Consider the following 27,826-nt stretch of genomic DNA (forward strand, 5'->3'; position numbering starts at 1 on the left):
TTCGCCCACCGACAGCCATATTGTAGGTCGCCACAGATAACTGCGTCAAGTTAGCCACAGACAGCCAGAGAAAGACCGGAACTCATGGGATTTCCCTTTCAAAATAGAGGTAAAGCAACCAAAGTATCAGTTTCGTTCCACGCGCGTCAATAATGTGGACGTAAATATCAAAATCCTCTCAAAACACCTCACTGGAATCATTAATTAGATACGGCGTGCAGCTATAGCCTATGTGTTAATCAAGCGGGGTTACGATTTGGTCCTTTATTTGTTTATTAATTACCAAAAGCCATACATATCCCCTGCGTTTTGCATATGCTGTGGATCTTTTAAGGAGAAACAAAAATTTCACCTGTCATTTACTTCAGAATCCACATTAAATTCCCTTTATTTGCGTTTGTGTAGGCCACATTCGTTCACGGTCATGCACAACGCTTTTATTTGGAAAGTCAAGACCGGAAGCGAGTTGGTTTGGTTGTGTCTGACTTGACCCTGGCTCCACAAATCGCCTTTACGGGTGGCTCTGACTTCAACGGTTTCCATGTCTGTTGGAATTTGTTTCAGCAAAAGCCCGAAGAGATAAGGAAGGGTAATAGAAGCGGAGTTTTCCCCGGTGTGGATATTTTGTAATATTTTAAGGATACCAGGCTTCTGTCGGCTATTTAAAGACACACTTCTTCCTCCGGTGAGTTGCCTCTCTCTCCCCCCCAAAAAAGATGAGCTTCTCAAGTTTGATGCAATAGCGGATATCCTCGTGTTCGGGCAATTCATATTTTATACGGTACGATTATAAAATCCACATTTGTTTGATGCAGTGCCCCTGGATATCTGCCTAACCGCCTGTAACACAGCCTTGCACAGTCTTAAGTCCAACATTTTTATCATTAAATGCTCTTTGATACGAGTTTAGCTCAAATAACGTCGGACAACATTTTCTGAAGGTTTCAAAACTTCACTTTCAAGTAAGCCAAGGCAAGTCACGGCAGAGGCTTGTTCCGTTATGTAGACTCAGACTACACCCACTAGAAAATGTCAGCCTTTGAGCGGGCCACCTTTCTGACATAGTAAGATTATTTTTGAATCAGTGAAGATGCTAACAGCAGAGGATTTGGTGGCTACCGCTTGAAACTCTCCTAAAAAAGCCCCTTTCCGTGGACCAAGACGTGTATTTGTCACCACTTCCGCCCCGGGGTGCTACATTGTATCGTTTTGTCGAAGCTAGCTTTGTGTTTGTAACAAGTGAGGAGTGTTAGATTGAACATAACGGAAGCCAGCTCTCGGCGGGCAAACAGGCTAATTGCATACGAGCTACAAGTGGGCATGCCTGCGTCCTCAGCACTAACTAACCCATATACACACAGCGGCCTTCATCACAGGCTCGTGCTGCACTTTGTTGCAATGTACATCACGTGGAGTGAGGCCACCATCAGTGATTGATTAGGGCATATTTTATTCACACCCCAAAAATATACACTGATCATCATTGCTCCCCTCCTCCTCAGGCACCAAAACTGACTTGCTTGAAATACTGTTGATTAGGTTTTGAATAGTCTTGGGTTCAAGATAAAGCTTAAAGCACAGGTGGGTACAGACTTTGGGAGCCAGTGCAGTAAAGTGCAAGGGGGTCAAGCCATGGGGTGCCGCTTTCAGCATTGCCAGGAACTCTGGCATGCCTAGATATTAAAATTACAGTAAGTTTTCAAAAAGTTCATGCATCACAGGTGCTTGTCCAACCAGCATCGATAAATGAAAATGCCCAGTTTCTACAAGTAGATCAGTGTATCTGTCCACTCGATGAAGCTGTGGGTGGACTGATATATCAGCACAGCAGACAATCTGTCGGCCAATATCAGCTTTACAAAGCATTATCAGTATTGGTCCAATATAATATTTACTTTGCTGATGGTGAAATTATACACTTGTGACTTTTTCCCCTTAGGGTGTGTCACTTACAACTGCAAAATTAGCAATATGTTAGAAAACTAACATGGTCTTATGAATAAGAAAACACTCAATTATCTCAAGACTGACCTGTCGAAGTTGAGCTAAACTCACATTTGCATTCCTTGTATAATTTCATGCAAATATGCACATCAATTTCCGCCTCAATGAAACATATTTGTGCATCCTTGGTCGAAGTCGCCATGACAGCAAGCATCCGCTCTACTTAAGTGCTTTTGAGCAAGATGCTGACTGAATCAGTACCAGATAAATAGTTTCCCCTCAGGGATCAATAAAGTATTTCTGATCCAGATTCTGATAGGGCTCTTGTTCCGTATCTGGCCTTACACTCTGATTTTCCACATGGAAAGACAAGTAAAAAAGAGAGTGAAGGAGATTTGTAAGTGACCAGTTTGGTGTGCTGTTGCTTTAATATTAGGATTAAAAGATAAAGTGGTATTGTGATGATGGCCCTGAGAGAGTGCAGCAGTCTCACAGGCCATATACAGTGTCCAGATCTGATTGATGTGGCATGTTGACATAACAGTGTGTCCCTGGATCCTTTCAGGATCCTGTTACAGCCCCACCGAGGGCATTACCAAACTGTCACTTCACGCTTCTGTGTCAGCCAAAGCGCACACAGTTTTGTGACATGCATGTTGCAGATGGCCACTGTGCTTCCTTTACATTTTACATCGTTCTGGATTGACTGTAAATATGAGCTGCCAAACAGGAAAAACTTCACGTGTGTCCGAGTGCTAATTATGAGTGGGAAATGCCGATATCTCACACTTGAGCTCACAAATTGTGGAAGTGATCAAGCACAGGCAGCAAACATGACAACCAGGGCAAGGTAATAAATTTGGAAATTGTCAGCTACGGTCACGTAACAACCAATTATACCAATGAGTGAGAAATAATATCTGCTGCAGTTTTTTATAGTTGATTTTTTTTTTTTCCCAACGAGCTAAACACAAGAACGCTCTCAAATAACAGCCAAACAAGGGATGAAATGATATGTTTTTTTGAGATAGTGCAAATTTTTGTAAGAATTGCATTTCAGACAGGCCTGTCTCAAGATAATTAAGTGCTTTGGAAACAAAAGACCATGACAGTTTTGTTCTGTTGTTAATCTCACAATTGTAAGAAATGACACAAAAAAATGTCATCTTCACAGTCAGCCAAATTTCGGCATTAAAAGAACTTTGCAGACCAATGCTAATGCTTTTTAAAGTTGATATCGGCTGATGTTGATAATCTGTTGATATATCAGTCGATCCCAAAGCAAGACAATGATCTCCTTGAAAATTACATGAAGGCATCATGAGCGTTGAACACTACTGTGCCTTATACAAATGATTGGCTGCAGAGTAGGTGTTGCCGGAAACAACACAGAAGGCAGTGAGGCTGCTGAACGCTCAGTGTGTGTTTGTGTACTTTTACATGATAGAAGTTCAGGGACGAAGTGAGAAAGGGCCTGCAGTTATTTAGTGTGCTGCAAAACAGGTAAAACCTTGCATGCCAATAATTTGACCCAAAGAGAGATTGTATGTTTTGAAAAAGCATAATTGGCAGTGATATTTTTTCCAGATCTAAAGGATTATCATATAGCACCATGGCTGTCGTGCACTTTCACTTGCACAGCAATTTTAGGTAGTTTAGTTTCCTCATACATACACCCCTGCAATAGTTACCGCATGTCTAGTTGAGCAAAGTGGAAGCGTATGTGGGGCTTGGATGTGAAGCCACTTCTGTCTGCCTCTGGCTGTCTTGGGGTTTTGTGTCTTTTAGTTGTCAGTAGATTCAGATTTTGGATTGTTTTCAGTTTTTATTACCACTCAGAGTTTTTGGAGCTCAAAACTCAACTCCCAGCACCCATTTATTTTTGATGAAAATTCTTATTTCCTCTCCACTGAGAGCTGCAGTTTGTTATTTCACACTTTATATTGTTCTGAACTCACTACAAAATTTAGGGCTTGGCCAGTGTTGGAACTTTGGGCCTAATATCAAATTTGAGAGGGAAAATTAGCCAGTTTTGATATCTGCCAAATTAACCAGTTACTTGCCATAGGGTTTAGTTTAGTTTAAAATAGAATATAAAATGCATATCTACAAACATATCATGCTGATTATAATAGATTAAGTTGTCTTTTTCTCTTTCAGGTTCTGTAATTCAGGTGTTGTTGCCGTCCTCTGACGGATTTGTCCTCTCAGCTGAAGGGTGTAAGGAGGAGAGGAAGCCAAGATGCCTAAACCGGTAAGAATCTGAAGAAATCAAGACTAAAGTTGGCACACAAATGCTTATATCATACTGTTTTCCATACTGATATATAGAGGTACAGTTCAAAGTCATGGAAACACTGTGGAACACCTGTGCAAGGCACCTGTTAGTAGATTTTCATACAAACCACATATTTGTAGATCTTTTGTGGAACAAATCTCTAACTTCTACTTTGTTTGGGATGCCAGTTTATCTGCATTTGCCTCTGCTATCCCCAGACTGCAACACTGGATCTATTGTGAATTTGTAAAGCCAAACAGCATTACAGATGTACACAAATGGCCCATGTGCCTCTGAAACATGAAAGTTGCTTGTGTGTTCCTGCCTTGTCTGCTCATATAAACTGATCCATTAAAAGCTGCTCTCTAGTTGTCATAACATTCAGTGTGCACTGCTGCCGAAAGCTAAATTTGAGAGCTCTGGGAAGTGGCAGTTTCATCCCTGTAGCTGCTCCCACTCTTCATAGTTGTCCTCCAAGTAAACAACAGCCAGAGTGTGAAGCGAACTGCATGGCCTGCAGGCCTCCTCCATCCACAGACACAGGCCATGCAACTGCAACACTGCAGCCATTGTTACCAGCTAGCAGGGTGGCTAAAACAGGGTGTTTATTTCAAGTTTCTGTTGTGGAGAAGATGCCACATTCATTGCCAATTTCCAGTCCAGAAACCTTTGTGGACGTGGAACTATAGGCTAGAAATGGTCTGTGCCATAAGGGAAGCACATATCCTATCTTTCTTTCTAAATTTTCAAGGGAGGGTTAGAAGTGTGTGTGCGTGTGTGTGCTGGGGAGATGATAGTATAAGCACAGCAAAGTGGTGATGTCATCCTCCACTTCCCCCTCTTGTCCCCTGAGTCACCAGGGCACCGTCCCAAAACGGCTGCTAGGACAGCAGAGTGCTGGACGCTCTGCTGAGAGCGACGTCTCTGTCGCAGACAGTATCTGACTGAGAGAGCACAGCTTGTCCCAGGGAGGCATGGACATAATAAACCACAGAGACCGGCCTGTCCAAAGCAACGTCCTCTGTGTTCGAAGCCAGAACACACAAGTTTGAGCCCCTCTAGGTCTGTGTGTTTCAACACCCATATGTCACCAAGCCATACAACTAGAACTTGAAACTGAATGACTGTACGGTGTATGTTGGGCTGAAGGGATGGGCCTTGAATTTGTTTTTCAAAGTAGCCGTGGAAAAATCAAAGTGTTTATTTGAATAATCAGAACTTTAAAACTTGAAGGCAGGATTTCCCCCCACATGTTGCTTTGCCTCTGTGTGAACTTTGAAATTGTCACTGTTTGTTTGCACGTTTTCACCAGCAGTTTGAAGGACACTCCCTCACACTGGCTGGGTGAAACGACAGATTTTCTCATGTGTGAGCCTGCAGGAAACATTACCCAACATAATAATAAAGATATCAGTGATAGCTGTCTAACTAGCCATTTGGTTAGCTTACTTGCGTAACATCACTCCTCATCTCCTCTCTTACTTAATACTAGTCAGCGAGGACAGGCTAAATCTAAGTTTTGCAACAAGCCTCGTTTGCAGCTCTTTTTGCTTCACTTGTATTTTATGTTTTTTTGCTGAGTCTATCATTGCCTGGAAAAACATGATGCAAGTTATGCAAACTACATTTTTTAAAAAAAATGCAATGTAATTCTGTAAGCAAAACAACTGGAAACTGGGATACTTTGTACATCTGAATAGGAAGAATGTTTTTGAATGGCTAAACTTTTTTAATTCCTAATCGGAAAGTTGAGAGTCTTCTCTGAGCTCCAAGTTCTCTGATACTTTTGTACTTAAATCAGCATGGCAACATTCATAGTGAATCATATCAACGACCAAAAAATAGTGTTCATTCTTTTAAACAGACTTTCAGGTTTCAGGTTTTATCTGTACAAGGCATAATCAAACGTGCAGAGCTAGATGACAAAACAAACAAACAAACAAACAAAATAAACACACTTTTCCTCCCCTTCATATGCTGTAGCAATAGATAAAGGCTGTTTCAAAGTTTTGGCTGCTCTGATAGGCAGCCTTTACAAAACAATTTTCTTTTGGGCATCCATATCATACCCACCTGAACCATTTGATTGCTCTTTAGGTGGGAAATTTCAAATTGAATTAGTTTCACAGTTTTGAACATGCAAAAGCTCCAACACAGTGAACAATGTTAAACATCCTGAACACAACAGCTAGAGTGTGAAGTGAAATGTTTTGACCAGTGAAATCCTGTATAGTATGCCTTTTGAAATAAATTTCTCTTTAAGATAAAAAAACAAAGTTGGGTATTTGCAGTGGGCCCATCTGATTTAACTCAGTGTGAAGGTCTTATTTTCATTAAAGCAATGTCGGAGTACACAAAAATAAATGACAACTGAAAGCATTGACAGGTTGAGCTGAAACAATTGAAGTGGGGGATTAGAGATTGACTCAGTGACTGCATCGCTCAATGAATAATGCACTTACTCACTCATGTTGCTCATACCTACTGACATCATATCTCACAACTACCCAGCCCTAGAATCCCTTATGTCAGCGGGGGGTTGTTTATGAGCCGATGCACCCCACAGGAAGAATCACCCCCACTGGCTTCCTAGCGTGTGCCTGTTTTCCTGTTTGCCACAGCAAGGGACCCGCAGTGTGAACTGAGGGCCCCCGTTAAACCCCCCAGTCTGTGTCAACATCCTGTCTCTAGACGCACAAAAGCAGGCTAAGGAGAGAGGGGCATTGCCAGGAGTAGAGAGAGAGGGAGAGATCGTCAGGGAAGGAAGGAGTAGAAAAAGGATGGAAGGGACAGATGAAGTTGAGAAATGATGGGAAATTGAGAGAGGGATACTGGAAGAGGGAGCCCCTTTACTTTAACAGACCAAGTAGGGGGAGGGAAGCTTGGTGCTAGGCAACACACAAACTGTGCCTGCCAGCTGACCCTTTACCTTATTTACAATCTAAAAATAGGTCAAACAGAGAATGACCAGGGCCCCTCTTTTTCCCTCTGCACTGTCCCACAACTGCAACTTTTAAAATCTTCTCAGGTCCTATCCGTAAAGCAGTACTAGTGGAGTGGGATGCTTGACTACAACGCAAGCCCCCCGGTGTGTAGGTGGTAGTGATTTCTCCTCCCTCCTTCGCCTCCCCCTCATAGGCCCGCCTTCCTCTGCAGGGGGGGTTAATCAGACGGGCAGACAGCTGCTCAGAGCCCAGCAGGCCAGATTAGCAGCTCTACTGATTGAAGTGTGTGTGTGTGTGTGTGTGTGAGTCTGAAGGCCTCTCTCAGCAAAGCCCCTCTAAACAGCTTACAGTAACTAAACAGCTGCACATTTAACAAGGGGCCCGTCTTAGCAAGAACGCATGAACTGAAATGGAGAGGGGGGATTTAGAAACCTTCCAAAATGGCACAGAGAATGAAAAACACAATTATGCAGGCTTTTTTTTTTTTTTTTTTTTTTTTAAAGAAGACTCTCGTACACACACTTGTTGCCTGGTGGCCCTTGTTGGCCACATTTGCATGCTGATCACCGTCTCTGCTCAGCCCCGATTAACATCTTGAAAATCTCAATTACTTTGATGTTTTCATTAACAGTGTTGTTCCAAATGGAGTGATTCCCCCCAATTAAAAAAACAAAATCACTTTTCCAGGCTTCTGCATTCAGAGACGGGGATGTTGAGCTTCAGTCAACGATCCTCCCCCTCCCAACCTGTTCATTGAGAGCAAACCTGTCCCTTAAACAGATTGTGTTTGCTAGTCAGTGTGTCCTATGTCGCTGTATGGACAAAGTCGTTTAAGGACAGGCTTGCAAAAGTCCCTCCTTGGACACTTCTCAGTTGTCAGAGTGTATGATTAGCTGTGTCAGTGCTTCGGCATGTTGTCCTCCCTCTTCTCCTCCCCCTCTCTCTCTGCAGGAGAGAGAGGATTAGCTGACCGTCTGCTCTCTCCAGGAATCCAGCTCTTTCTCTCTCTTTCTCTCTCTCTCTCTCTGCTCTGTGGGTTGGCTGAGATGCACACGCACATGCACAGCACAAAGGTTGGCTCTTTCACAGCTGATTGCTGGTGGCAGGCAGGCCCCACACAAACAGCAGAAGGGACATTGGAGGCTGGTCAGTTGGAAACACCAGCTCAGCAGTACGTTCTTCATAACTCCCCTCTTTGAAACTCAATGAGGCAGTCGCTCTTGACCCCGACACAAAGTCTTAATTCATCAGCCAGTGAACCATCAACAGGTTATTTTGCTGGTACGGCGCTTGTTTTGTTCACTTGCAAACACAGAGGGAGATTAATTTACCACGTTTTAGGAAACCTAACTCTCTGTTTTGCCGTGACCTGTTAAATTGCCTCCCCTTAGCTGTCTCGAGTTGTTATAATGCGATTTTGTTGCTGAATCTTTTTGGGGGAAGGTCTCAACAACTGTGGTGAGTTTGAGCCTAAGAGATTTAGAGAATGAAACATTAAGTGGGCCAGCTGTGGTGGAGTGCAATTGTGTGAGAAGCCGTCAAAACTTGTTGCCATCTTCCCCTCCACAACCTTGAACTCCTTTCTTTGGCCCGCTCGTTCAGAAACTGGCGTGAGAAAAGGGAAAGTAGGAAGTTTTAAAGCTGTCAACTATTCAGATCTATTAAGCGCTGAGCCGCTTTAGTCATTATTCAGCCACTAAATCTCAGCTGCTCTGACTGCGTACAAACCTCAGAAGCACAATAATCGCTGCTGAGAGTGGGACATTTCCACAGTTCATGGATGAAAGAAAGTCATCCATGGGTTCATTTGTGAGACCTAGTCAGTTTTGACAGAAAGTTTCAGGCCAGCTCTTTGAGGTTTTCCAAAACCCAGCTTGAACATTATAAGAATATACTCTAATAATGGGTCTTTGCTTACATTTGTGGTAAAATATATCCAGTTGCCCTTCATCACTGGAGGATATTCATCCATATTCTTTGTGTTGAACATTTATATGTTGGTGAAAGTAGCTCGTGCAGAGACCCAAAACTTTACTTCAGGCTAGTAACCTGAACACCGTACCTCGAAAGCCTAGCATGCTAACAGCAGACCTGGCTTTCCTAGTTAGCATTAGCTCAAGTTCTACAGTGTAACCCAACACCGAGCTTTCTCATTGAGCTGACATTGACAGGACTGTGCTGTAATATCCAGCTGATGTTAGTGTGTGTTGGTGTCGCCGGTGTCCAGAGTGACCTGAACCTCAGAGGTCAACTTCACCACTCCAGCAAAGCACCAGGAGCTACATCTGAGTTTAGTTTGCTGAAAAAGTCACTCCTTTGATTCAAGCATCGCTTTTCCACCCCCGCATACATCAAGCTTACAGTTCCATTGAGGGCTGATATCCCAGACATGGATTACGCCTTAGTCCTGACCTGGACTAAAAATACAGTGCTTCCCTGTGCAGAATCCCCGTTGAAAGACACATTGGCGACCAGCATTGCCAGAGAGATTTGGTCTCACAGAGGACTAAATGTTTGTTCTGATGCGGGAGCAGATTTAATTGCAAATTTGCCTGGGCTGAAGGCAAAACACAATCATTTAGTCATTTGGGTCTAAATCGTTTCCCGGGGAATCTGCCCACAGTTTCCAGCTAAGCTCAAGTTTGGCTTTGAGCAGGTTAGATTATGAGCATGCTGGATACAGTTTAATCCCTTTGAAATGATATTACCAAATCCCCTGCCCAATAAAGGAGTGATCACGCTGTACTGTTCATGGGAGGAGGCCATAGAGCAGAGAAAGCACTACAACTTTTCATGGGTAATTAATGACAGGGAGACAGAGGCCGATCACTGTGGCCAGGGCTCCATGTGGCGAGGGGAGTCCAGCTATGTGCTGTATAGGCACAAGTTTCATGGATTATTCATTGCAGGGATATTGAGAGAGAGAGAGAGAGTGAGCGAGAGAGAGAGAGAGGGGAGAAGGATAAAGGCAGAAGAGTGAGGCAGTGTTGAGAGGAGAGGGAGAGAAATGCATAGTAAGCGTTTCTGAGGTTTTATGGGTAATTACTGTGAGAGGAAAAGAGGACAGTCCACTGCCTCTCTCTCCTCCTTGTCTCCCTTTTTGCTTTCTCTCTGGTATGAGTGGCTCATCTACAGTAACCATGCTGTAACTCAATCCCAAAGGGAGTGCACCCAGGATCATCTCTCTCTCACTTCCTCTCGCTTTATCTCCCTCGCTCTCTCACCTTTTTCTCCTCCTGTCTTCTCTCCCCTGCACTAAACTTTTTTTTCCTTTTGCTCTTGTTCGCTCCTCCTCGTTTTTATCTCGCTTTTCTCTCGCTCTATCTCCCTGTCAGTATCACGCGCCTCCCTCTGTCTCTCTCCTCGTATCGTTAACCATGACTGAGGCAACATGCAGCCCAGTATGTGCGTGGGTGTGGGAGGAAGGATGTCAGATGCCTCGGAGGTCAGCCCCGCTCTGTTCTGTTCCATCAGCTGCTGCTAGGCCTACTGCCAGTGCCGCTGAGCAGGCCACAGCCAATGACTGAGCTCGATCCTCAGCCCTGCCCCACCAGAGGACTCTGGGTAGGAGGCCGCCAGGAAAGGAAGCACTCTTTCAACCTGGCAGAGAGCTGAGAGTGAAAGAGGAGAGACAAACAGATACTTTATTAAACTTGGCTTTACATTGAGGGACGTTAACACACTCTTTGTTTCCAGTCTTCTCTGAAGAACAAACTTTCTTTCTTGCACACTCGCTTGCTTGGCTGTGGAAGAAAACCGGTCAACACAATTCAAAGTTACATGTTGTATAATAGCACTGTGGGAGATAAAGATGAACATGTAAACAACGTGGATATGTTTACATCCATAATTTCACTCGTGCAGACACAGAGTGTGTTGTTAGACCCCGGGGACTATGTGGAATAAATTTATCACCTTTGAAGATGTTTGGAAGGTCTTAATTTTTAATGTTTACAAGGCTTGCAGTGTTTACATCAGGATCTCAGTGCAGTGGCTTGGAGAGGAAGCTCCTGCCTTTTCATGTGAGGGACAGCCCGAGCTGTAACCGTTTCAGTAACCAAACAGCTCCTTTGCCCAGCAGCACATCATTTACTAGACTCTCCAGCTCAACATAGGATTGTAACATAGGCAGAACATAGCTAGTGACTTAGCTAGACTAGTGAGGATGCAAACTGAAATATAAAGAATGCTCCATTAGCATCAGTACTAATTTCTTCCTTCCTTCTTGAGTCACTTACAGTCAGGCTTTGATGTCTTCATTCTTACAAACTCAGTTGACTTTTTTCATGAACACGGCTATTGAGTGAACAATCCAGTTTTAACCTTGAACTGGAGCCCTTTCACGCTATCACCTCCATGCTTGTGCTTGTATTCTTGTATTCTTACCATTAATAATGGTTGCTCTCTCTGACTGTTATTTGAAGGCTTTGGGCCAGTTTGCTATAGTGCATTCACACCTTGTGCCATATTCCACAACACAGACTACTCAGTCCGGAGTAGATGACAGATAAACTCAAAGAGCTAATCACAAAAAGCAGTCTTTGCTGCTTGAGATACAGAATGTCATGTTATCGAAAGGCTCCAGTAATAGATGATCAGGGGTACACTGGTGGTATAAAGTCTTTTGTTTTGAAATGATCAGCACAATGATAGAATGAACAATGATTATATGGCTTGGATTGTTAAAATATTGCTGTAGCTGAAAACATTAAAGCCACTGTTCAATACTACTCAATACTTGTATATGATTGAACTTTGCTACGCTATGGATTTATACAAAACCATACTCATTTGCAGTCTGATGCATGATTATGCACAATATTGATGATGGGTAAATTGAGTAAAAAAAAAATTTTTTGATGCATATGTCTGTGTGCTGTATTTAAACATGCACTTAAGGGGAAGTGTAAAGGGGAAAAAATTGGGTATTTATTTATTTATTTTTGGAATTTCTGCTTTGACAGTCAGAGTAGAGAGGGACAAGAAAGGAAGGGAAGAGAGAGGGGATGACATGCAACAAATAGCTGGGGGTCGAGTTCGATTCTAGGGCGCTACAATGAGGACTCAGCCTCAACAAGTGCTACGTGCCCCAAATCATCTGTATTTTATTGCAGTGAAAACCAATCTGCTCCAATGTTAAATATGGTTGCAGTACTATCTTTTACTTACTAACAAAGTAATCCTTTTTTTTTGTGTTGTGTTGTGCAGATCAATGTGCGTGTGACCACCATGGATGCAGAGCTGGAGTTTGCCATCCAGCCGAATACCACGGGCAAACAGCTCTTCGACCAGGTAAGCATCAGTGAGATAAATACAAATGCAGCCTGGGTATCGGTTTCCAACAAACATTTTTTTCCCCATGTAAGAAGTTTTAAAGGGCACCCTATCCTTGGCAAAGCATCTTATCTTTGAGTTTACATGAAGTCAAGTCCTGGACAAAACATCTCTGTCTGGAGAAAATTGCCAACTGTTAGTCTAGCAGAGTGACCTAGTGGCGAGACTGTCCTTCAGCTGGAGCAGCTGGGCCTTTGTGTCAGCCAGCACTGGCCGTGCTAAAGTGTCCTTGAGCAAGAAATCGAATCTCTGCCAGCTCAGTAGATGCTGTTGTGCAGCTGATCCTGTGCTCTGAATTCTCTGTGGACTCGGGCAACAGAAAAGAGAGTTTCCCTATGGCAGATTGCTAAAACATATTTTGGTTGAAGGCTTTTGCTCTTTAAAAGCAAGCAAATAAATAAATAAATAAAACAAGGACATGTTGGCCAGCAGTTAAAAGGCCTTTTCTTCTCAGATTCCTGTATTACAGTCCTTTTTCAAGCTGCTGACTTTATTGAAATAAAAATGTGACCTTGTTTATATGTTGTTTGTGAATGATTCTTGATTAGAGTGCCAGATGGGTGGAGTACCACAAAGCTTAGACAATTACTGTTCAGTATTTAAAAGTCAATTTCTGTGACTGACAATGTGAACCCAGTCCACACATACACACACACACACACACATTTACCCAGATGAGTTACAGTCACACTGTACCCAGCATATAAAATGCATTGACAGGTCGATTTAGAAACCTGCTACAACAGCCAATTAATCAGCCTGTTTAAATTTAATAGTGCGCTCAGGACCCATTAATCTAGCCCCAGGTCGAGCAGAAGACATGATGAGAGCTTCTTCTAGTCAGACACGAGGCGAATCAAGCGCTCCCTGCATGTTCCAGAGAGGCTCACCGCCTCCCTGGCTGTGTTTACTCCTGTGGAACATCTAGACTAAACAAGCAGAACTACACACACACAGTCTAGTGAGGAGGAGCTGCTTTTGCACGACGTTTTAGGAAGAAAATGTGAAAATGAATGTTGCCGAATTGTTGCCGTCTTCCTATTTTGTTCCAAAGAAAGAAGTCAGTTCCCCACACAGTTGACTTCTTTCTTTGGAGTTGGATCTTCGGGGACTTTGATTCCCTGCAACACGCAAAAGACAAAACAAGTGCTGTGTGTGTGTGTGCTGCCTTCTACTCTTTCTGTTTTGTGCCTTCAAGCAATTCACCAGATATCCCATGAAATGCACCAGTGGCACACGATGGAAAAATGCAGTTTTTTGAGTATGACGTTCTTGCGGGCAATGGTCTTTGTTTGCACACGAATGTTTCCATTGGTTGATGTGAAAACGCTGCATCGCAGTGGCTTGCGGCTGCAGGTGTGACACTTGTGTGTGTGTTGTTCTCAGGTGGTGAAGACGGTGGGTCTGCGCGAGGTCTGGTTCTTCGGCCTGCAGTATGTGGACAGCAAAGGCTACAGCACCTGGCTCAAACTGAACAAGAAGGTCCGTCTCCTCCGCCGTTTTAAATTCTCTCGCCGCTCACACTTCCCCCACCCACCTTCACACTCCTAGTTGTTCTGTCGCTCGCACCCTCACTCTTCTACTTTCCTCTTCCTTCCTGCCTCTCTCTGCCTTTGCACCTTCATCTCTTTTTGTCGGTCTCTGTCTCTCTTTCATTTCTCGCACTGTATCTTCTTTTCGCCCTCGGTGTTATTATGTGTTGTTGATGGTCGTCAGTCTGGGGTTTCCTACGAATCTGCACTGTGGTTCTGTGGTTTGGAGTTACAGATGCGCTCTTTTCACAGGCTTCCTCTGTCACTTAAGCCAACACGCCCTCCAGCCCTAATGCCTCTCTGAAGCACTATTAAAGTGTTTGTGTGTGTGTGTGTGTGTGTGTGTGTGTGTGTGTGTGTGTGTGTGTGTTTCAGAGCACGCCTAGCTGAAAAATCCCCTTATATTTAAGAACTGTAAGCGAGCATGAGAAATAAAGGGAGGGGGTGCAAGAGAAAAAGTGAAGAAAATTCCTTTTACATTGATGTGTAAAGGCACACATGCTTACATTGTGTGTGTGTGTATGTGTGTGTGTGTGTGTGTGTGTGTGTGGACACCCTCCAGCCATTCTGGACCAATGCGAGGCTGTCAGGGTGATCTATGACAGGATTTCTTTTAACAAGTGGGGCTCCAGTGGAAACTATTCTGTGTGTGTGTGTGTGTGTGTGTCTGTGTGTACAACTGTGCACATACCGCATACGTACCCGCCCAGCCAACTAGTACACGTCCACAGACACAGACAGATCTGTTATGACTGGCAGAGCTGGAAGTAACTAATCATATTACTCATGTTACTACAATTGAGTAGTTATTTTTTTGTGTACTTTTATGTACTTTTTGAGTATTTAGTCCGTCAGAAAGTGTACTTCACGACTGAAGTCTTGGCTGCATTGTAAACCACATAAGCATCAGAAACTGGGCCATCATGAACCGACAACTGGTGGAGCTTGTGATGTTAAACATTCGGTCAACAGAGAGAAGAGGAATCTGCCTTTTACTTTGTTGGTGCAATTTTTCATTATTTCCAGATTTCTAATTAAAAGAAACTGGATTGAACTTTGCCCTTGTCCTTTTGGCCTTTTTTTCTCTAAAGCCGTTTGTCATTGGGAAACACAGGTGTTCGTAATGACATTAATTAAGGGTCCTCTCTGTTTAAGTGCAGCAGAGTGTTTCCAGTGAGCCGGCATGAACAGTAGCAGGAGCCTGAGCGGAGCATTCATTAATGTCATCACTAACACCTGTGTTCACCTGCGATTTCATGTCAAAATGGCTGCTGTGGATAAAGGTCTATTGCATGTAAAAGATTACAAAAAGTAGCTCTCAAAACTTTTACTCTGAGCACATTTTAGATCTGCTGCTGTTGTTGTACAGCACTATTGCTGCCAAAGTAAAATATCAGCAAAGTATCAATTCTTCTCTGCGCTTTTCTATCACTGGTAATGATCTGACTATTTCTGTCCTCATCTGACAGTATTTTTCTAATACTTCATTAATCTGCAGCAATTAAGAATGCATGGAGCTCAATGATTAAGTTGTGTTTTATGTGCTCTGTTATAGATGGAAGGAAAGTAAAAAGAATATTATAATAATGCGGCACCATTTTCTCTCACTGCCCCTGTAAACTTAGTGCACAAAAGTCCCAAGCTTTCTATTGATCTGCTCCCCCTTTTCTAGACGACTCATGAACACATGATGATGATGATGATGACCGCGAGTTCCTGATCGCCCTCGTAATTGATTGATTAATTGATGAATGGCTGTTGGTTATATTGTCCAGGTGACGCAGCAGGATGTGAAGAAGGAAAACCCTCTGCAGTTCAAGTTCAGAGCCAAGTTCTTCCCGGAGGATGTCTCTGAGGAGCTGATTCAAGAAATCACCCAGAGACTGTTTTTCCTGCAGGTGACTGACAGCTCGCTTTTCTGGCACATGCTGATGACATCATTGCACTTAGGATGAGGCTTTTGTGAACGTTGTAATGTTGTTAGGATGAGGTTTGAGCAGAAAAGGGTATGTAAAGTGAAATGCCTGTTCAAAGGGGAAAAAATGGGGTCAATAGTTCAAAATTAGCACTCAGTGGATATGGGATTTTTGAGACTGATACCAATTTTAGTGGGGTAAATTTCTCTGGTTACTGAAATGGCAGCCAATTATAGTTAATTTTTGATCTGGAGTGAAAATTGACCTTTTCCATGTAGATTGTGCACCAGTTTTGCTCTGATATGACTATGCAAAGGTACTCAGAAAAGCTGCTTTCTTAAACAAATAATTTTATTATATAAGAAGAATATTCAGCATTATTATACATTGTCAACCAGTTGTAGAAATGAGAAACACTGAGAAATTAAAAAATAAATGAATAGCTAAATTAACATCAGTACTCTTCAGTATCTGTCAGTTGCTTACCATTTAAATAAATAATAAATAAAAATCATTTAACTTTGCCAAAAACATCTTTATCTGCATTATGTTCTGTAAAAAATTTTTTTTTAAAAAATCATATTGGAGCATAACAATCAACATAAACGCTGATACAGATATGATACTGATTTATTGGTGATAAGCCAATATTGGCTGATTGATTTCTCAGCTGGGCATTATCTAAAATGCATTATAATGTTACTTTAGTAAAGGTAATAAAATGGTTAGTTCAAATCTCTCACAGGACACAGAGTATGCCACACTGTGTCATGTAAATCATGTAAATTTAATATGATAATTTCAAAATTTCAGGCCTGTATTTATTTACTTCAGAAGGAAGCCATGATGAATGTGCTTTAAAATGAAGCTGAGGTCTCACCTAAACCCCCCCCCCCCCCCCCCCCCCCCCCCCCCCCCCCCCCCCCCCCCCCCCCCTCCCCTCCCTCCAGGTGAAAGAGAATATCCTGAACGATGAGAACTACTGTCCACCAGAGACGGCCGTCCTGCTGGCCTCCTACTCCGTCCAGGCCAAGTATGCCGACTACAGCAAAGACATCCACAAGCCTGGGTACCTCACCCACGACAGACTGCTGCCACAGAGGTACACACACACACTCACACACACACGCACACACACACACACACACACACACACACAATATCCAGGTCTGGTATGTCACAGTCTGTATGGCTTTACCCAAATTGAGGCATTTCAGGGTCAAACCCTTGAGTTCTGGATGCCTGTGCACTAATCAAATGCCTCATAATTACTGATCAGTAATTACTTAATAAACCAAACTCAATGTAACAATGTGTAACAATATACAGACTTTGTACACACACACACACACACACACACACACACACACACAGTGGAATGTGTCTTGTTCTCTTGTGGAATGTTGTCTGATTTCCTCTCTAGGAAAGAACTGTGTGTTGTTTTACATTCTTTCAGGTTAGGTCATTCTGTATATCTTTGTGTGTGTGTGTGTGTGTGTGTGTGTGTGTCTGTTGGGCAGAGTCCTGGAGCAGCACAAGCTGACCAAGGAGCAGTGGGAGGACAGGATACAGACTTGGCACGAGGAACACAGAGGAATGCTCAGGTGTGTGTCCAGCTTTCCTCATCACATTCTCCAGCTCAGCAGCGAGAGAGAAAGAAAGTGTGTGTGTGTGTGTGTGTGTGTGTGTGTGTGTGTGTGTGTGTGCGCGTGTGTGTGTCTGTGAGAGCAGTCATGTTTGTGCTTGTTGCATCCCGTTGTGAAGTGGAGCTCTGTCTCCGTGTGTCAGGGTATTGTGAAAGGCTGCACCATTGTTTGCGTAGAATCATGTTAGCTCAGTTTTAGTTATTTTGTGGCCTTACCAACAAAACTGAAACATGTTGTTCACTTGCTGAATCACCGTGTTATTTATTTATTTGTTGTTTGTGTATACAAATGAGGAGTTTCTTTCTAAAAGGAGATTTCCATCAACATTTCTGAAATAAATAAAGTACCTACTTTGACAAAGTAAATGATGGTACACAGTTGAAACAATTTGTCCAGACTTTTGAAAGGGTAGTGGAGACATTTAGGCCATAAAACTTTGTAATATGTCAAAAAACTGACAGTATCCCATGTATTTCTAAGAGACCTTTTTGTTGATGGATGACATGGAGTGATGGAGCACATTTGTCAAACTTTGGCAAGCCGGTGGGCCAAAAATCTTCAAACTAGGAGAACTTTTGATAGAGGTGTCATCTGCTAATAGACTTAATTAACTAATTAAACATGTACAGGCTGCTTCAAAGGTTTTGTGAAAGCTGCCTGAGACAGTCTTTGCTGTAGAGAGAATGAACTGCTCAAACGAAGGCTCACTTCAAGGTGTGGTCCTTTAAAATTTAGTTGAACTGAAATCTCAAACTCTGCCCCCTCCCCCGCAGAGAGGATGCCATGATGGAGTATCTCAAAATTGCCCAGGACTTGGAGATGTACGGCGTCAACTACTTTGAGATCAAAAACAAGAAGGGCACAGAGCTATGGCTGGGGGTGGACGCCCTGGGCCTCAACATCTACGAACACGAGGACAAGTAAGGCAAACACACACACATGACTGAGTTATCCAGTAAAAATGACACCTGCTCCTACAAAATAACTGTTCCTTGTCTTTGCTGTTTGTATGTTTCAACCTCTTTCCCCTCACAAAATACATATATAGCATTTTAGAATGAAAACTTTCACACATTCACATGATAAACACACACAAACATCTACATAAGCATATCCATACAAAACGGCACAGAGCTGTGATTTGGAGTAGATGACTCAGCCACGACAAACATGAGGACACGTTCATCTGATTGGAGGCCAGCTTGTCACAACCAGAGCTGCTGTTAGATGTGTTTCAGGTCATTAAAACGATGTTACGCCTCCTTCATCACAGAGACTCACTCATCACAATGTCAGAGCCGGAGCCTTATGTCAGGTTTACTTGCGCGTTAAATGAAATGTGTGCGTCAACTTTTAATTTTGTGTTACAACTTGGTCGGCTTTTGCAGAGGCACAAACTGCAAGTCACCGTGCTGCGTTCAGGGGCAGCTTTTAAGTGGATTGATCACAGAATGAGGTTGTGGGTGGGCGTATACATATTGCACTAATTTCAGGAAGAAGACATCAGAGTACGCTGCTTTCAACTTGCATCTGCACCCGTCACTTAGCCAGGGCTATTAGCTTTTCCCTTTTTGATAAAAGTCTCATCTGAGTGCATCTTTTAATATATTGAGTAATGAGATCTTCAAGGACCTCAGTCATCTAAAAACAGTTGGCAAGGGACTCCACTGCTGTCGAAAGGACGGGGATAAGACTTGAATGGGCTCTGCAGGCTCTTTCTGCTATAACCACACAGGATTTTCACACTAAAAGCAAACTGCCTCATTGGATCTGAGCCCTGTAAACAACTCGTCCTTTTTATCTTTGACAATGTTAATTAGAGTAATGATGGATGGTGTAAGGCAGCAAAGGGGATAAATCTGCCAAAAAGTTGCCATTTTCAAACAAGTGTACCCACAAGTTATGACAAAATAGCAGAAATACATCAAGAGTATGGGGGTTTTCTTAAAAAATGGACAGTCTGAAATGCTTAAAATGATATTAGTAATGAGCATCATATTTCAATCCAAGCCTCAACAACAACTTAAATCCTGAATGTCGAATCTTTATTGTCAAAATGAGGTTGCAGGCAGTAATTAGACATGAGCATCCACTCCACTGAAGGAGAGTCTTTGCTTTCCCCGTAAAAGCATGTTGTTCTCCATTTTGGTTCAAAGTTAAATCGGTAGGATGTACCGCGATGATGGCCGTAAAGAACCGAAAGCTTGGCCAGCAAAATCACTTAAAAGCATAATCTGGATAAACAATTTGAAGCTATAAGCCGGGCTGTATACGTGTCAACAGGTCAGGCTGCAGCGGCTGACTTTGTGGAAACTAGCGGAGTGGATCTCTCGTTCACATTAAGCCCCGTGCTGGAAAACAGATGCGTTCAGCCAGGAATATCAAAAGCAGGGGAATCATTTAGTGCTCACGAAGTTGGACTCTGACTGAATGTCAGTGTAATATGTCCAGGAAGTGTCTGACAATCATGCCCTTTCTTTGTTTGTGAGGCACAATGAGAAAACGGCATTAAAGTTGAAGAAAAGGACAATATCAAAGAAGATGGACAAGGAAGGAGAGTTATTTTTAGAAGTGGAAAAATGGAAAGAGAAGGGAGGTGAGGGGTGGGAAAGGAAGGCGGTGTCACTTCGGGGTAGGGGCGTCTTTCCTGTCCTCCCTGGTTGGAGAGGTTTGTTCCTCTGTGGAAGAATGGATGGATTTAATCACAAATGACAGCATTTCCTCCCGCTGTCCTCCTGCTGGGGCGCATGGCCTTCCTCTCCGACAATCGCATCAGGTCATCGCAGCTGGCAGCCTCCTTCCTTTTCTCCCTTTTCCATTCCTCTTCCACCTTCCTTCTTCTATTTCTATCCTTTTCCTTCTCATACTCCCATTTTTTTTTTTTTTTTTTTTTTTACTTTGCTCCTCCTTGACCGGGCATCTCCTTTTTCCACCCCATCTCTCCTCCCCCTCTCTCTTTTCTCTTCTTCTATTCATATTCTGTCACTCCCAGCACCTGTAGATGTGTGTGGCTCTGAGACAAACCCTAACTCAGAAGCTGCTGAAGTTCACACACTTTCACACGTCAGCCATTTTAAGCTGGTATCTCCCTTCATAGACTTTGTGTCTAAATAATGCTGACAGATTGTTAAGTGAAATGACTACTCAGTCTCATCATTTCCTGTGAGGCGGCGTCTTTACACCCAGCGCCATCTGCTGGCTTCGTTTCATAACACACCCTACGCATGTCCGTGTTTGAGGAAAACCTTAACAAACATGAACCAGATGTTTCCATTTCTGCTCCCAGGTTGACACCAAAGATTGGCTTCCCTTGGAGTGAGATTAGAAACATCTCCTTCAATGACAAGAAGTTTGTCATCAAGCCTATTGACAAGAAAGCTCCTGTGAGTCTGGCTACATCAACATCACCATTCTTTATAAATGTCATGTAACAAGAATATTCCTGACATTGTTTTAACTTCTTGATTTTTCAACAAATAATTTAATTGTACTGAACATTTCTTCCTCCACATATAAAGATTAAATTTCTACCCTCCCTTTTATTCCCCGTGCAGGACTTTGTGTTTTACGCCCCACGGTTGCGTATCAACAAGCGCATCCTGGCTCTGTGTATGGGCAACCACGAACTGTACATGAGGAGGAGGAAGCCCGACACCATCGAGGTGCAGCAGATGAAGGCTCAGGCCAGAGAGGAGAAGCACCACAAACAGATGGAGAGGTAATGAATGCATACATACACATACTTGCACACAATTTGTGCCTATTGCCATTGAAAAGTCTTCTGGGGAAGACAAAGAGAGAATAAAACAGTATTCCTTGGTCTGGAAAAGTTGGGAAATTGTATATATCCAGAGTTAAAGAAATCACACAAACATGCACACATTCTTTGAACGTTGCACTTTGAAACTTGTCTGAATAGGAATGCTGGAAAGCTTGCATTGTGAATGTTTTACACTGCAAGGAGTTTCTGATAAAAATAAGCAGCCTCTCCACTAGAGGGCAGACTTGCCTCTCTTACACATTTGAATGGAGGCTGAAGGAGCGCCTGAATATTTTATGCAGTTAAAGATACTGATAGTTTAGCTCCATTCAGCTTTTCTCACTTGTTACTCAGTAAATATGTTCAGTAAAGCAAATTAAAACTGATTTCTCACTTAAAAATGCTGGAGTAATGTGACACCCACTTTCAAAACTTCCCAGGGCCCAGCTGGAGAATGAGAAGAAGAAGCGAGAGCATGCAGAGAAAGAGAAGGAGAGGATAGAGCGAGAGAAAGATGAGCTCATCGAGAGGCTGAGGCAGATTGAAGAGCAGACGCTCAGAGCTCAGAAAGGTATTCATCTTTCCAATTCTTCACCCATCATCATCACTCTCTCTCTGCCCTCCTTCTCCTCATGTTACAAAATTAGAGAATCCCTCAAGGGCCCTGAGTCAAGGCCAGCCCTGTCTCATCATCATGCTCTCTTTCACCAGGATGAAAAATTAATAGATGAGCTGAAGCCATCACTTTTCCTTTTTGGGGATTTATATCTTTCTTGAGACTCTCCTGACAATTAGGGAGGCACTATAAGCTAACAGTGAGGTGACAGGACTTATACAACGATCTAGAAAGTCCAGAAAAGAGCATAAAATGACTGACAGTTTCCAGGTATTCAAAAGTTAGCCTTATTTTTCTCAATTAAAATTAGGTTTTTTGGCTGCTGATCAGATTAAGGAAGCAATTTGAAGATGTCCCTTTGGACTTTCCTTTGCATGAGCATCTGCCCTTATTTTTTATACTTTATTGACTAAATAAATCAATAAATTCATTTTAAAGAATGACAATATTAATGACAACATTAATACCCAATGAGAAAAATCAGTAGTTCAAACCTAATGTTGAGAAACTTTTAATAGGAGGGGTCGTATTTATCCTAGATCTGTAACAGGTGTGTGTGTGTGTGTGTGTGTGTGTGTGTGTGTGTGTGTGTGTGTGTGTGTGTGTGTGTGTGTGTGTGTTTGTCTGTCCGTTCGCCCACAGAGCTAGAGGAGCAGACTCGCCGGGCCCTGGAGCTGGAGCAGGAGAGAAAGAAGGCGAGGGAGGAGGCTGAGCGGCTGGAGAAGGACAGACAGGCTGCAGAGGAGGCCAAGTCCGAGCTGGCCAAACAGGCCGCAGACCAGATGAAGAACCAGGAACAGCTGGTGTGTGTTTGAATATCAATACAAGTGCATGTGTATATATCCTGTGTTTGGGTTTTTGTGCACTGAAGTATCTGTAGTGTGTGTGTAAGAGATTTAGTGAGTGTGTAATGTGTTGAGCACATTACATTTGTTATGTGTAGGGTTTTTGTCGTGTGTGTGTTTGTGACAGCAGGGTCTTGGTCTGTCTTTTATCCCAGGCTGCTGAGTTGGGTGAATTCACAGCGAAGATCGCTCTCCTGGAGGAAGCAAAGAGGAAAAAAGAGGAGGAGGCCACCGAGTGGCAGCACAAGGTACTGCATCCCACCTCCCACTCTCTGTAGTCACAGTGGTACATTGTGTTTTTCCTGACATTGGCTTTATTCTGTCATCTTCAATTCAAAACAACACAAACACCAGAAAATCCTCTCCACCACTATATAATATGGTTTTTGAATCTTATGGAAAGATAGTATTTCATTTAAGATACCAAAATTGTAATAGTAGGGCATGGAAAACCTTTTTTTAAACATACTAACATGATTATTTCTCTCTTCAGTACAAATACAAGCCATTAAGCACACCTCTAAGTGGAGTCAGTCAAAAAATGATGATGCTTCCACTGTTGATTTCCATTTGTTTTTTTGAAGTGATATTTTTTTAGAAACGATGTAACATTTGAACCGAATGATTCTTCCATTTCCATCCGAGCAGGGGATGAAAATAATATTATTGAAACTAAACTGAGGCTGTGCACTTGCATAAAGCCAGGCTTACAAAATTGATATTACATGAGATAACCTGAACCAGTTCATCTTGGGTTAATATCAATGGGCAGGCGCTTTTTTATGGTACTACACTGCCTTAAATTCACTGCCAGTATTTCACTCGCTGTGTGTGTGTGACTCTGTTACTCTGTTCACACATGACTCAGGAATATTATAGTATCCTAATCCAGGTCCGTCCTGTGTAGGAAGCAGTTGGCATCAAGCCTGACATGACCTTTGTGCTGGACCTTAAAACACTGCCAGCAGCAGATGTGTTTACATTCTGTGCTCCACACGGCAGACAGCATGACACTTCCCAGCTAACCAAGCACAGTTTGACCTGGCCGTGTGCAGGGTCAGCCAACCTGGGCCGACTCTTTCCCACAGATGTGAGACAGTCTCTCTTACGCTCTCCCTCTTCCCTCCTTTCCCTTCCCCCAGGCCATGTCCGCCCAGGAGGACCTGGAGAAGACCAAGGAGGAGCTGAAGGTAGCCATGACGTCGGTGCCAGTACCGGCGGGCGGCCACAACGAGAGCGAGCATGACGAGCAGGACGAGAACCACGCGGAGGCCAGCGCCGAGCTCTCCAACGAGGGCGTCAGCCACATCGACCTGCGCAGCGAGGAGGAGCGCATCACCGAGGCACAGAAGAACGAGAGAGTCAAGAAGCAGCTGCAGGTGAGGGAAAGAACAGGTCGACTTCAGAGAAATTTAGAGTTTGGTGCTGTTTTGGATGTGTCTCGGTATGATTTTCATAATTTTGGTAATGGCACTATTTATGAAAATTTTCTAAACAAGTGAAATTACATGAAAGTATTTTTGAGAGACATGAATTCTTGAATAGGCATGTTTTTGGAAACACAAAAGGTAGATAATGTAGGGACACAGTTGGCTTTGTGTCAATCAAATGTTAAGTTCTGATGTGATGCTGATGTTTAATTTTTCTTGTTCTCTACCTCATTTGCGTCCTCTCTCTTTTGTCTTCGCTCCTGTCAAACCTCCTTTCCCCCCTCGATTTCATCATCTCATGCCTCCTGCCCTTCTGTCTCGCTTTCCTCCCACCTCTACTCTTCCTCCCCTTTCTCCTTTCTCTTCATCGTTACTCCGCTCTCCCCTCTTCCCTCCCTCCTCCCTGCCGTCCACTCTCCCAGGCGCTGAGCTCAGAGTTGGCTGACGCCAGAGATGAAACCAAGAAGACGCAGAACGACGTGCTGCATGCCGAGAACGTCAAGGCGGGCCGAGACAAATACAAGACGCTGCGCCAGATCCGACAGGGCAACACCAAGCAGCGCATCGACGAGTTTGAGTCCATGTGAGCCCCCCACCCCAGCGCCCCCCCACTTCTCTCTCTCTCCCCCTGCTTTCCCCTCTGGGACACTTGTGCCCCAGCGTCCCCCCACCCACCGGCTGCTCGCTTTTCATGGACAACAGATGCTGCCGTCCTCGCTATCCCGCTGCCTGACTCCCCAACCCACGCGAATCTTGAGAAATCCAGAAAGGCGCGGCTGCCACCTTGTCAATCTTTGCCAAAGTTCTGCCCACATTTCCACTCGGAAAGCGTTGGATTTCTCCCCGATACAGAGCTGCCTACGCACCGCTCTGCAAAATAATCACCACGCTGCAGAGAACAAACCATCATTAATGCTTGTTAACCTCAAGCGCAGGGGAAAAAAGAAACTATGTAAAACCTACATGGAAATGATTTGGATTTTTTGTTTTGTTTTCGTTCTTTTTTTTTTTTTAAAGCAAACACAGCCATTGAAAGCTATTTTTGTTTTTGTTTTGCTTGACAAGCTTGTATGCAAAGCTTTAGTATTATATCCTGTGTCTCTAGTTAAAAATGATTTCCTGTCTTCTAATTTTTTAATATCTTCTCCTCTGCTGTTTTTTTTTGTTGTTGTTGTTGTTGCTGTTGACTCATTTTAACGATGCCCTGTTTGTTTTAGTTGTCTGTTGTTCACTTTACGGTGGGCTTGATCCCAGGTGAGGAGTCAAAACTTGAGTTTGGGGTTGAATTAGGTCTTTGTCTCTGTTACATCACGTCAAAACATCTCAAACGCTCGACATGCTTACGCTTTAGTATCTGTGAGTCAGTGAAGAGCTGCGTTAGGGGTCGCTCGACTCTTAATTCAATCAATTTAACTTGTAATTTGAAAGTGGAATTCATAGGTTTATATAGAAAATTATATTGCAATCTTAGTTTAATGTTAGAGCATCAGGAACAACATGTTCAACCTTTGGTGGATTGAGTTGAAGTGAAAGTGAATCTTAGGGAAAGAGCCACGCCGCCTGTCCCGAGGCAGGTTTGGTTGAATGAATGTAGCAAAGGTAACAAAGGGAAACCAGTGTTTTCACATGCAGAGGTGATAGGATCGCATGGAGTGAGGTTGTGCCACTGAGCTATCGCCCTCGAGCTGAAAAGTGTTATGAAGATAAGCTAACTGATTGGTGTGTAGCCGTGTGTGTGTGTGTGTGTGTGTGTGTGTGTGTGTGTGTTTTGTATGCGTCTTCTCCAGCTGTTCCCAGTGTTTGATGTCCAGTCACCATAGATGGTTTTCTCTGCCTGCCAGCTCACAAAGGAACCCAGGGATATTGAGACGGGCGGACAGACAGACAGACAGACAAGTGTCCAGGCTGTTAGTCTGTCCATCCATCTGTGTGTGTGTCTGTGCGTCTGTGTGTGCATGTGTGTGGCTGTGGAAGGCCTGGCACCTCTCTGGCTGGGGAGCTTATGAAAACATCAGTCCTCGACCCGGGACAAATCTCTACCTCAATACTGTTAGCATGGTGACTGACCACTTAAACACTCTGGGTGTCTCGTCCCCCCTCCCTACAAAAATTTAAAAAACAAACAAAAAAAAACTACAAATGTTTAAAAAACAAAATAAGTTGTGATTGAGTAGTTGATGTTAGGTTCTTGGGCGGTGCTCCTGGGCAGGCTGAGGCTGTTGGAGCTCAGCCTCAAGCTGCTTTGTGGCTTTTCGTTGGTTAAAAGAAAGAATATATTTCAGTTTAACGTTGACATGGCTCCAAAATGTATTGTAGAAAACATTTCTAGTGTGTGAGGTGTTATTTGTTACATTTGAAGCTCTAGTTTTACACACCGGCCTCGTCCTGCTCCTGACCTGCTTCAATCCCACATCATCCATCCGATCCCTTGCACTGTCGTCCAGGAAATTTCCCAAATTGTGACAAAGACAAGCTCTGGTGTGAATGTCAGAAAAGAAAAAATGAGTGAGCACCAGTCTAGGGTTATGGAGAGGGTGTTAGATACGTTAGATGGTTGGACCTTCTGGGCTGACAAAAACCATTTGGACCCTCTAAAAGAAAGCATTCCCATGAAATAATTGTATAAACGCCTTCAGTATCTGCACCTTTTGCAACATTTCAACCTCAAGGATCCAAACTGCAGACCTAGCAGTGGATTCTTACGACTTCAAGACTCATGAATTGGTGCAGCGGACAAGGGAAAGTACCTGTTCTTGACCTGAAGGGCCAATTCCTGTCCGGGACGTCTGTTACTGAATCCTGCAAATCTCAAATGGACAACAGGCCAATCCCCTCCCTTTTAAATCCTCCGTATTTTCCTCATCTAACCGCGTCCTTTATGCTCAGACAGCAAATTGACTCCGCCTTTTGCGGGGTGCTAAAATAATGTTCCAAGGTGCATTTTTTTGAAATGAGTGAACCTCATATTTTTCTTTCTTTTTTTTTAAATGTACAACATGATGAAATAAGTTGGTATTATTTGTTACGCTTTACTTGACAGCTGGTGTCGGTCTGGATTTTTTAAATGGCCAGAGTTTTAAAAAAAAAAGTCAAAGCACTTGTGTGTGAAACAAGACACTGAAGCCTGCCTTTTGCGTTTGAATCCACAGTGTCCGTCACTAGAAGGGCCGTGTGTGTTTGCCATAGCAAGTGAATAGTTTATCCTGTGCTTCCAAGCCCTGTTTTTGTATAGTTTTCAGAGACCGTGAAACCAGAGCACGCATCGGTTGACTTGGCGGCTTCACTGGAGGGGAAAACTCTTCTCGACATGTCCACACCCACAAACCCCACGGATCCGGCTGCAAGGCTTCAGTTAGAGTTCGTTTTTTTCTTTTTTTTTTCTTTGCAGCAGAATATTGTTGGCCTGCCTGTCCCCTCCAATGAAGGCAGCCCCAGATGATGCCCGCTCTGGCACCAGCTGTCACGTTTTGCCGTTGAGTTCCCCCCCCCCACCCCTTTACGTTAGTGTTCCTTAAGATAGAAGGCACAGATGGATTGCAGTCCATTTCATTGGTTCACAAATAAAGGTTTCAAATTTTGA

General features: G+C 43.4%; 1 protein-coding gene across 2 annotated transcripts; it reads left to right on the forward strand.

Moving 5' to 3' along the window:
* The first annotated feature begins 478 nt into the window (after positions 1–478).
* LOC115372291 (radixin-like) lies at positions 479–27,826 on the forward strand. Of its 2 annotated transcripts, XM_030070051.1 has the most exons (15): positions 479–685; positions 4,105–4,198; positions 12,376–12,459; positions 13,888–13,983; positions 15,809–15,931; positions 16,900–17,051; positions 17,470–17,553; positions 18,369–18,515; positions 20,882–20,978; positions 21,150–21,313; positions 21,796–21,926; positions 22,614–22,774; positions 22,972–23,064; positions 23,959–24,195; positions 24,669–27,826. In XM_030070051.1, the coding sequence occupies exons 2-15, from the start codon at positions 4,187–4,189 to the stop codon at positions 24,831–24,833; spliced, it is 1,746 nt and encodes a 581-aa protein (XP_029925911.1). In that variant the 5' UTR covers positions 479–685; positions 4,105–4,186; the 3' UTR covers positions 24,834–27,826. The 2 variants fall into 2 exon arrangements, with proteins under 2 accessions (XP_029925911.1, XP_029925919.1); XM_030070059.1 differs by lacking the exons at positions 479–685; positions 4,105–4,198; positions 13,888–13,983; positions 15,809–15,931; positions 16,900–17,051 and having other exon boundaries at positions 12,401–12,459.

This window comes from Myripristis murdjan, chromosome 2 (genome assembly GCF_902150065.1).
Source record: "Myripristis murdjan chromosome 2, fMyrMur1.1, whole genome shotgun sequence".
In the NCBI taxonomy this organism is placed as follows: Eukaryota; Metazoa; Chordata; class Actinopteri; order Holocentriformes; family Holocentridae; genus Myripristis; species Myripristis murdjan.